This window comes from Vombatus ursinus, unplaced genomic scaffold (genome assembly GCF_900497805.2).
Source record: "Vombatus ursinus unplaced genomic scaffold, bare-nosed wombat genome assembly UNPS02007635.1, whole genome shotgun sequence".
Taxonomy (NCBI): domain Eukaryota; kingdom Metazoa; phylum Chordata; class Mammalia; order Diprotodontia; family Vombatidae; genus Vombatus; species Vombatus ursinus.
In genome coordinates, this window is record NW_020947413.1 from 1 (window position 1) to 11,370 (window position 11,370).

At 35.3% G+C, this 11,370-nt stretch overlaps 1 protein-coding gene across 1 annotated transcript; it reads left to right on the forward strand.

Moving 5' to 3' along the window:
- Positions 1-8,300: 8,300 nt before the first annotated feature.
- Positions 8,301-11,013, forward strand: LOC114033960 (zinc finger protein 300-like; the record flags this gene model as incomplete). Its single annotated transcript, XM_027849601.1, has 3 exons — positions 8,301-8,427; positions 9,164-9,259; positions 10,744-11,013. Coding segments are annotated over 3 exons (493 nt in total), but the record flags the coding sequence as incomplete, so codon positions are not given.
- Positions 11,014-11,370: the final 357 nt, after the last annotated feature.

An 11,370-nucleotide genomic window follows, 5' to 3' on the forward strand; every position in this document is an offset into this window, starting at 1 on the left:
ACTGCTTTTCCTCTACCATCTTGGCTCTGCGCCCCCTTTTTTTTTTTTTCAGAGATTAATAAATGTTTATTTTAAAAACCAAGGACCTAGGAGGAAGGGATAGGGACATAGAAGAAGAAGAATAGAATTGCTAAGTTGGAAAGGACCTTAAAAGTCAGCTTGCCTAGCCTCCTATCACATGCTCAAGTCCTTCTTATAACATCTCTCACAGGTGGTCATATAGCCAGCCTCAAACTCCATGTTTTAGTGACAGGAAATGCACTGCTGTACATGTTGGGCTCTTTTGATTTTCTTTTTTTTTCTTTTTCTTTCATTTTTTTGAGAGGCATTATATGGATTGTATTATGTTCATGTCCTTATAGTTCAATAGATTTTTTTTTTTTTGAGTTTAAAATTTTTCTCACCCTTCCTCCCCACCACCCTTCCCAAGACAGCACACCATCTGATATAGGCTATACATTTACATTCATGTTAAACATATTTTCACATTAGTGATGTTGTAAGTAAAAATTAAAACCAATAGGAGGAACCATCAGAAAAAGGAAACAAAACTCAGCAGAAGAGGAAAAAATAGCAATTCAACTTCCATAGTTCTTTCTTTGGATGTGGATAGCATTTTCCATCACGAGGCCTCTGGAGATGTGTTAGATCCTTGTATTGTTGGGAAGAGTTTGGTTTATCACTTTAGCCATCACACAGTGTGGCTGTTATTGTATACAATGTTCTTCTGGTTCTGCTCACTTCACTCAGCATCAGACCATACAAGTCTTTCCAGGTTTTTCTAAAGTCAGCCTGTTCATCATTTCTTATAGCGCAAGAGTATTCCATTACATTCATATACCACAACTTGCTCAGCCATTCCCCAATTGATGGGCATCTTCTCAATTTCCAATCCTTTGCCACCACAAAAAGAGTTGCTATGAATATTTTTGTACATGTGCGTCCTTTTCCCTTTTATAGGATCTCTTTGGGATATAGCCCTAGAAGTGCTGTTTACTGCGTCAAAGGGTATGGACATTTTTATAGTTCTTTGGGCATAGCTCCAAATTGCTCTCCAGAATAGTTGGATCATTTCACACCTCCACCAACAATGCGTTAGTGTTCCAATTTTCCCACATCTTCTCCAATATTTATCATTTTCCTGTTTTGTCATGTTGGCCGATCTGATAGGTGTGATGTGGTACCTCAGAGTTGTTTTCATTTGCATTTCTCTAATCAACAGTGATTTAGAGCATTTTCTCATATGACTATAGATAGTTTTAATTTCTTCATCTAACAACTGTCTGTTCATATCCTTTGACTATCAATTGGGGAATGACATGTATTCTTATAAAATTAGACTTAGTTCTCTATATATTTTAGAAATGAAGCCCTTATCAGAGACACTAAACCTTTTTAATTTAATGTAATCAAGATTATTCATTTTGCATTTCATAATGTTCTCTGTCTCTTGTTTGATTATAAAGTCTTCCTTTCTCCATTGATCTGACTGGTAAATTATTCCTTGCTCTCCTAATTTGCTTATGGTATCACCCTTTATGTTTAAATCCTGTAATGATTTTGTCCTTATCTTGTTATACGGTGTAAGATGTTGGTCTATGCCTAGTTTCTGCCATACTATTTTTCAGTTTTCCCAGGAGTTTTTGTCAAATTGTGATTTCTTATCCCAGAAGTTGGAGTCTTTGGGTTTATCAAACAGTAGATTACTGTAGTCATTGACTTCTGTGTCTTGTGTACCTAAGCTATTTCATTGATCCACCACTCTTTTTCTTAGCCAGTACCAAGTAGTTTTGATGGTTGCTGCTTTATAATATAGTTTTAGATCTGGTGTGGCTAGGCCACCTTCCCTTGCATTTCTTTTCATTAATTCCTTTGATATTCTGAATCTTTTGTTCTTCCAGGTGAATTTTGTTATTTTTTTTTAGCTCTATAAAATATTTTTTTTGGTAGTTTGATTGATATGGCACTGAATAAGTAAATTGATTTAGATAGAATTGCCATTTTTATTGTATTAGCTTGGCCTAACCATGAGCAGCTGATGTTTTACCAGTTACTTAGATCTGACTTTATTTGTGTGAAAAGTGTTTTATAATTGTGGTCATATAGTTCCTGGGTTTGTCTTGGCAGGTAGACCTCCAAATATTTTATGTTGTCTACAGTTACTTTAAGTGGAATTTCTCTTTCTATCTTTTGCTGTTGGGCTTTGTTAGTAATGTATAGAAATGCCATTGATTTATGTGGGTTTATTTTATATACTGTAATTATGCTAAAGTTGTTAATTATTTCAAGTGATCTTTTAGTTGATTCTCTAGGATTCTCTAAGTATGCCATCATATCATCTGCAAAAAGTGATAGTTTTGTTTCCTCATTGGGTATTCTAATTCCTTCAATTTCTTTTTCTTCTCTTATTGCTAAAGCTAATATTTCTAGTACAGTATTGAGTAACAGTGGTGATAATGGACATATTTGTTTCACCCCTGATCTTATTGGGAAAGCTTCTACCTTTTCCCCATTACACATAATGATTGCTGATGGTTTTAGTTAGATACTGCTTTACATTTTAAGGAAAACTCCATTCGTTCCTGTGTTTGTTAGTGTTTTTAATAGGAACGAGTGCTTTATTTTGTCCAAAGCTCTTTCTGCTTCTATTGAGAAAATTATATGATTTCTGTTAGTTTTGTTATTGATGTCTCTTTTGGTGATAGTTTTCCTAATATTGAATCAGCCTTACATTCCTGGTATAAATCCCACCTGATCATTGTGTATTATCCTGGTGATAAATTACTTAATCTCTTTGCTAATATTTTATTTAAAATTTTGGCATCAATATTCATTAGGGAAATTGGCCTCTAATTTTCTTTCTCTGTTTTGGCTCTTCCTTGTTTGGGTATCAGCACCGTATTTGTGTCATAAAAAGAATTTGGTAGGACTCCTTCTTTGCCTATTTTTCCAAATAGTTTATATCATTTTGAGTTAATTTTTCTTTAAATGTTTGATAAAATTCACTTGTAAATCCATCTGTCCCTGGATATTTTTTCCTACAGAGTTCACTGATGGCTTGTTCAATTTCTTTTTCTAAAACGGGGTTAAGTATTTTGCTTCCTTTTTTGTTATCCTGGCAGTGTATGTTTTTGTAAATATTCATGCATCTCACTTATGTTTCAGATTTATTGACGTACAGTTGGGCAAAATAGCTCCTAATTATTGTTTCAATTTCCTCTTCATTGGTGGTAAATTTACTCTTTTCAGTTTTGATCCTGGTAATTTGGTTTTCTTATTTCTTTTTTTTTAATAAAATTAACCAAAGGTTTATCTATTTTATTAGTTTTTTCATAAAACTAATTATTAATATAGTGTTTTTTAAAAAAATTTTGATTTTATTAATCTCTTTTGATTTTCAGAATTTCTAATTTGATATTTAATTGGGGATTTTTAATTTGTTCTTTTTCTAGCTTTTTCAGTTGCATGTCCCATAAATTGATCTTTTCTTTCTCTATTTTATTCGTGTAAGCATTTAGAGATAAAAAATTTCCCCTGAGAACAGCTTTGGGTGCATCCTGTTTTGGTGTAATGTCTCATTATTGTTGTTCTCTTTGATGAAATTATTGATTGTTTCTCTGATTTGTTGTTTGACCCACTTGTTCTTTAGGATTAGATTATTTAGTTTCCAATTAATTTTTAGTCTCTCTTTCCATGGTCTTAATTTTTATTGCATCATGATGTGAAAAGGATGCATTTAATATTTCTGCCTTTCTGCATTGGATTGTGAAGTTTTTGGTCACTTTTTGTGTAGGTGCCATGTACTGCTGAGAAAAAGGAATATTGCTTTCTTTCCCGATTCAGTTTCCTTCAGAGGGCTACCATAGCTAACTTTTCTAAATTGTATTCACCTACTTAACTTCTTTCTTGTTTATTTTGTGGTTTGATTTATCTAGTTCTGAGATGGGGAGGTTGAGATCCATCCCCCACTAATACAATTTTGCTTTCTCTTTCTTTCTGTAACTCACTTAACTTCTCCTCTAAGAATTTGGTGCCATACAACAATGTAGACAACCATACAACTTGGGGTATATATATTTAATACTGATACAACTTCATTGTCTATGGAACCTTTTAGGAAGATGTCATTTCCTTCCTTATCTTTTTAGTTAGATCTATTTTTGCTTTTGCTTTGAGATCAGGATTGTTAACACTTTTTTTTACTTCAGCTGAAGCATAATATATTTAGCTCCAGCCTTTTACCTATACTCTGTGTTATCTCTTTGCTTCAGATGTATTTCTTGTAAAGAATATATTGTAGGATTCTTGTTTTTAATACACTCTGATATTCACTTCTGTTTTATGGGAGAGTTCAGCCCATTCACATTCATAGTTATGTTTACTAACTGTGTGTTTCGCTCCATCTTATTTTCCTCCCCTGTTTATTTTCTCTCTCCCTTGACTCTGTCCCTCCTTACCAGTGTTTTGCTTCTGAACACAACCTCCTTCAGTCTGTCCTCCCTTCTATCAGCCTTCCTCCCTTTTCTTTCCCCTTTACCCTACTACTACTCTTCCTTCTATCCACTCCCCTCCATTTTCTTTCCCCTTTCTCCTCTTACTTCCCTGTAGGGTAAGATAAATTTCTATACCCAACTGAGTGCGTATGTTATTCCGTCTTTGAACCAAATCCATTGAAGGTAAGGTACAAACAATGTTCAGTCCCACACCCCCTCTACTTCAGGGTTGGGGAACCTGTGGCCTCCAGGCCACATTTGGCCTTCTAGGTACATGGGTATGGTCTTTTGACTGAGTCCATGTTTTACAGAACCGATTATTAAGAGGATTTCTTCTGTGAAGTTTGGATTCAGTTAAATCTGTGCACTTGAGGCTATAAAGAGCTGCGCTTGAGGACCTAGAGGCCCACATGTGGCCTTGGGGCTGCAGGTTCCCCACCCCTCCTCTACTGTAATAAGTCTTTTGTGCCTCTCCATGTGATGTAATTTACCCTATTTTGCTTCCCCTTCCCTCTTCTCCAAGTACAGTCCTTCGTTTCACCCATTTATAGTTGAATAATGTATTGAAGAATGATGAACTTTAAACTAGGAAACCAGAAATTGTCAACGGGAAGTAGATACTGGAAGTAAAATGAGACAGACAGGATCCAGCTGTTCTGATAGGAGTGTGTAATGTGTTTCATTGCTTAGCCACATCTCTTCCAGCTCTAAATATATGAACTGGAAAGTAGTGGTCCGTTAGCACCCTTTTCAACAGTAAAAAATTGTTCATATACTGTTATAGATGGGAGATTGTAGTCCTCAATGCTTTGCTCTTATGGTTTCAGCACCAATTTAGAGCAGTGCATTTTTAAGAAGCACAGTGATTAGATGGAAAGAGGAAGGTATAACTGCCTTAAATCAGGCTGATAGCTATCTTCAGCTATTTCATTTTCATTGTTTTATTTCAGCAAGTAGAAAAGGAATTAGCCATATAACTGCTTTAGTTCAGAGGGCAGAAGTAAGAGCCATGGGTGTGTATTGTTAAAAAAAAATGCCTACACATTTCAAATTTATGTCATTGGAACCATTTACATAATAAGCATTTATTAAGCACCTACAAAGTGCCAGACACTGTGCTAATTGCTGAGAATACTAAGGGTGGCAATAATGGCTTCTGCACTTAAGGAGCTTACAAACTAATCAGAGAGGAATTCTTCTATAAAAATTCTTACTTAATTTTTAATTTATGTAAGAAAACAAGCATTCCCAAAACATATAAAAAGGATGATTGTATATGAAACTGCAAGTCCATTATGTACAACTTGCTATTTCTTTTAAATATATAATAAAATTATCATGTAAATTTCTTTTTTTTACCTTCTCTCCCCTCCTAGGGATGGCTACCATTAGATGTGTGTGTGTGTGTGTGTGTGTGTGTGTGTGTGTGTGTAAAATTATTTTATGCATATTTTTATTTATCAGTTCTTTCTGGGAGAGGAAATCTTAAGTGCCTGCTACATACCTGTAATGAATGAATTAAAAAAGACATTCTCACCTTGCTCAGTATACCTGCAATTTGACTCTGACTCATTTTCATGTTACTTATTCCTAGCTAGACATTGAAGGACTGTTTATGGTATTCGCTCCCAGGAAGAGCTGGCTACCCCTCTAGGAACTGAATATTCATAAACAGAATGTTCTCTAGGATGTTTTGAGAGCAGCTTCTTTCCCACCCATCATGCATTTATTTGGCAAACTGCCTGCTTTGTTAGAAGGAATAACTAAAAAGACAGGTAGTCCTGAGCCATCTTTGGAGTTTCCCCTGTGGTATGGACATGTCACATAGCCTGGGACATTCCCCTTGGGACTCTGGATGCTGATCCCGGGACTCCCTAGCTGCATGATTCAGATGTAGATGACACCCCTGATGGTCAGGATCAATTGTGGTAAGATTTGATACTGATTGTGACTTATTGATTGAGACTTATGTTAACTACTGAGACTTAAAATATTATTGCTTACTTACTGAGACTTATACTATCATTTACTTACCTTTGTTACTATTTTAATAGTAATAAATAGTATATAATAAATACATACTATTTTTATTATATATACTATTATTATATACTATTATATAGTATATAATAAATAGTAAAGAAAACATGAGATTCTGTTTCTTTGCTGAACCAATCCGAACCAAAACTAAATTAAGCTGCAGCAAATGAGGTTGTGTTGCAAAGCAACCTAATACCAGACACTCTACTGGGAACACATAAATAAATGAAATGATTCCTTGTGGCAAGTGAAAGATGAAATGACTGAGGAAACAGAAGTTTAATATTTTGGGCATGTCAGTTTATTAAGCAATGCATGACAATTGTACAACAAATGAACCAGACCCCTTCTTCAACTTAGGGCTGGACCCTGAATATAGGGGGAGATATTCTTTTATACATTAAAAACAATCAAACACCCTTTGATCCAGCAATAGCACTTCTAGGGCTGTATCCCAAAGAGATCATAAAAATGGAAAAAAGACCCACATGTACAAAAATATTTATAGCGGCTCTTTTTGTGGTGGCAAAGAATTGGAAATTTAAAGGATGCCCATCAATTGGGGAATGACTGAACAAGTTGTGGTATATGAATGTAATGGAATACTATTGTGCTATAAGAAATAATGAGCAGGCAGACTTCAGAAAAACCTGGTAAGACTTGTACGGTCTGATGCTGAGTGAAACGAACAGAACCAGGAGAACGTTGTACACAGTAACAGCCACGTGGTATGGTGACTAATATTGATAGACTTAACCCTTCTCAGTAATTCAAGGATTTAAGGTATCTCCAAGGGTCTCATGAGGGAAAATGCTATCCAGATCCAAAGAAAGAACTATGGAGTTTGAATGCAGATTGAAGCATACTATTTGCTATTTTTTTTCTTCTGTTGTGTTTTGTTTCCTCTTTCTGGTGGTTCTCATTCTTACTTACAACATCACTAATGTGAAAATATGTTTAATAGGAATGTATATGTATAGCTTATATCAGATTGCGTGCCATTTTGGGGAGGGAGGGGGAGAAAAATTTAAAACTCAAAAGCTTATGGAAGTGATTGTTGATAAATCAAAATAAATTAATAAAGTTAAAAAAAATTAAAAAAACAATCAAACAAGACCAATTAATTAAAAGCAAATAATACAATATTAGGTAATCTGATTTCCAATTGGAAGAAAGATTAAGGACTTTCCATGTTGGGGGGGGGAACGCAACAGGTTCAGTTCCCTGAATTCAGAAAAAACGGTGTCCGTCCCTCGAAGTGTCTGTATATAATCAAAGGAACATGGAAACAATAACTAATTGACCAGTATGGGGCCAGTTTGCAGATAAGACATATGAGTTGCTTGAGATGTACAATTGGGAGAAAACTCCTTACATCAGTCTTTTTGAATCTGACTGGGTTTCTGGTCAGAATAACCTTGGTCCTTAGCTAACGATCTCTAAACAGGTAGAGATGGTCTAGTTTCCCAGTCACTTAGGGCTTGGTTCAAACAGTGCGATAACATTTTCTCTCAATTCCCATGATTGAATAAATTTTTCCCACAAGATAGAAGTTGGACTAGACCTATAATTGAACAAAAAAAGAACTGAGCTACCTCCAGAATTGAGTGACAAAATGGAGTCAGTGTGGTTGACTCAGTTGCCTTAATTTCCTGTACCATTTGCTGTCCTAATGCCCTCAATTCCGTCACCTTGCTGGCAAGCAGATTACACTTGAACTTCATAACAGTTATAGCTGAGTAAGCACAAGTGTTTCTGATGTTTCAGGAATCAGTGACATTCAAGGATGTGGCTGTGGAATTCACTCGGGAGGAGTGGGTACAATTGAACCGATCTCAGAAAAAGTTGTACAGGGATGTGATGCTGGAGAAGTATAAGAGCTTGGTCTCTTTGGGTAAGAACAGCTACCCCTTTGGAGTGTTGATATATACTGTGGCAATTTTCAAGATTTTAACAGTTATTCTTTGGCATACAAAAGGAAAACATTCCTAATCCTTTTGTAGCAAGAGATATTACTTGTGCCACCTGTTTCCAGGAAAAAGGTCTTTGCTTAGTATGCCTGGAAATTGATTTCTTGATTTGTTGTTAACCATGAGAATGAATTTTTCTGTCTCTGTTGCTTCAAATGCAAGATATTCTTTTTAATCCCAGTGTAGGTTCATCATACACATTGTTCCCACTGTCTAAGCAGGGAGTGAGTCAGATGAACTATTTTTTCTTAAGTCCTACTCAGTAATCCATTCGACCATAATATAGAATATCCTTTGCTGGTCCTTTGTACTATCCTTGTCTTCCTAGCATGCCTACTTTTTGTCCAAAGAGGGCTTGAACTCCATTTGAATTCTTTTAAGTTTTGTAGATACTTTAAAAAAAAATGTAATTTCTCCTCCCCCTGCCACCTAAAAAAAAAAAAGGGAAAAAACCTTACTTCTCCCTCTAACCAGCCCATTGAATGCCCCATGGTTGGGAAAAAAAAACAAAACTTAGACAAAATGAGCTTTATGGTATAGGATACATTCAGCACCTTTATTCCCCCACCTTTCCACAAAGAGTTAGGAATATTTCATCTATCTGTTTTATGTTGAAACTCTGAGGTGACTGCCTAGAACATATTCATTTTCAATGAACAGGATTTGCAGTTTCCAAACCAGATGTGATCTACCAGTTGGAGAGAAAGGAAGCATCTTGGATGCCAGAGGCAGATATTCCAAGAAACAGCTGTCCAGGTGACTACATAAAAATCACTCAGATGGGTCATGGCAAAGTAGTGATCTGTTGGTCATTTTAGGTCAATGCTCTTGTAAAATGTTGAACATAGTGGCCTCTCAAAGCTTCTCAGGCCTGTTGAAGGGAGCTGAGAATTTAAAATTTCATTTTTTAACTCAAAAAATTACTTTTTTATGTCTGTTTACTGAAGTGTACCTCTACTCTCAAAGGAAGTTGTTGCCTTAGTATAGGACAGTTATTTCTCTTCTATTCATTGAGGATTATCTTCTCTTAAGCAGGCATTCTCCTGTCTCACTTGCATGAATTAATTTTCCCTTTTAAAAATAAGCATGTTACTTATATTAAGTAACATGCTCTTCACTTCTGAGTTCTCTTCTGATATTTTCTTCTGTTTTGTTTTTTTGATTATGTTGCTTTGCTGTTGTTACTTTTTAAAATATTTAATCCTAACCGAATTCTACTTTCTTCAGTCTATCGTTATGTGTCATCTTGTTTTTCTTTATGCTTTGAAATTATGCTTATAAATGTAAATTAATATGTTCATGAGACAGGACTTTTTTAGCCATAACCTCATCATTAGATACAGATTTTCATTATTGTGCTATTTCACAAAAAGCTGTTGTGAAAATTTTACAGAGAGTATTTTGTTTGCTTTCAGTAACATTTTGAGGATGTAGACCAAGTAGTAGGACCATTGGGTCAGAGGATATGAAAAGTTTTGTAGCTCTAGCTGAAATTACTGTTCCTTTTCAGAAAAATAGCAGCAGCAGCAGCTTAAAAAGTAGCTATTTCCACATAATTGCCAAAATTTATCATTTTAAAGTTTCTTTGCTAATTTGATGGCTATTTATTGCTACTTCCAAAATGTTTTCATTTTTACTTCTTTGATTACCAGAGTCTGAGAAATGTTTCAGGTAATTATTAATAATTTCTCTTGTCAAAAATACCTATATCTCTTACTCTTACGAATTTCAATCAATTCTTTAGAAAGTAGACATGTTGGATTTTTAGAGGAAATTTATGGCAACAGTTCTCACATTTTCCCCCCTCATATTCCTTCTTTATTCTGTTTATTTCATGTATCTATTTTTCCTCCTCACTCTAACCTCAATTCTCTGTTTCTTTCTGTTTAGTCTTTTCCCTTCCTATTTTTACCTCAGATGGTAAGGATGCATTTTCAAGTTTTCAGAGTCATCTGTTTTTTTCTAAATAGTCTTTTCCATTCAAATGTCAGCCAATGAAAGTAGAATAAGGGTTCATTCATTCCCCCTTGGTAATTTCATCCTACGTCAATTCATTTACATGTTACCTTTGAGTCATCATACTTTCACATAAGATAAATTGAGCCTTAGTGAAAGACGTAGTGAGGCCAGTCATCTCAAGTGAGAAGGCAAGAGAATAGCTCTAAAACCTTTGAGAAACTAAGAACTTTGGGAAAGAATAAAAAAAGTAGGGTTAATCAAATTTGTATTCTTCCTTTCAGAGAGCAGAGAATTTACTGGAAATAAACCTCTTGAATGTAGTGAATGTGGGAAGGCCTTTAGGAGCAAGAACCATCTTGCTCTGCATCAGAGAATTCATACTGGAGAGAAACCTTATAAATGTAGTGTGTGTGGGAGTGCCTTTTGGAGTAAGTCAGGGCTTACTGTGCATCAGAGAATTCATACTGGAGAGAAACCTTATGAATGTAGTCAATGTGGAAAGGTATTCAGGAAGAAGGTATATCTTAACATGCATCAGAGAATTCATACTGGTGAGAAACCTTATGAATGTAGTGAATGTGGGAAGGCCTTCATGTGGAAGTCACAACTTATACTCCATCAGAGAATTCATACTGGAGAGAAACCTTATGAATGTAGGGAATGTGGAAAGGCCTTCAGGAGGAAGTCACATCATACTGTGCATCAGAGAATTCATACTAAAGATATTCTTTATGAATGTAAGGAATGTGGGAAGACTTTTCTCACCAACTCAAATCTTATTAGACATCAAAAAATTCATACAGGAGAGAAACCTTATAAATGTAGTGAATGTGGAAAGGCCTTCATATGGAAGTCAGAGCTTACCGTGCATCAGAGAATTCATACTGGAGAGAAACCTTATGAATGTA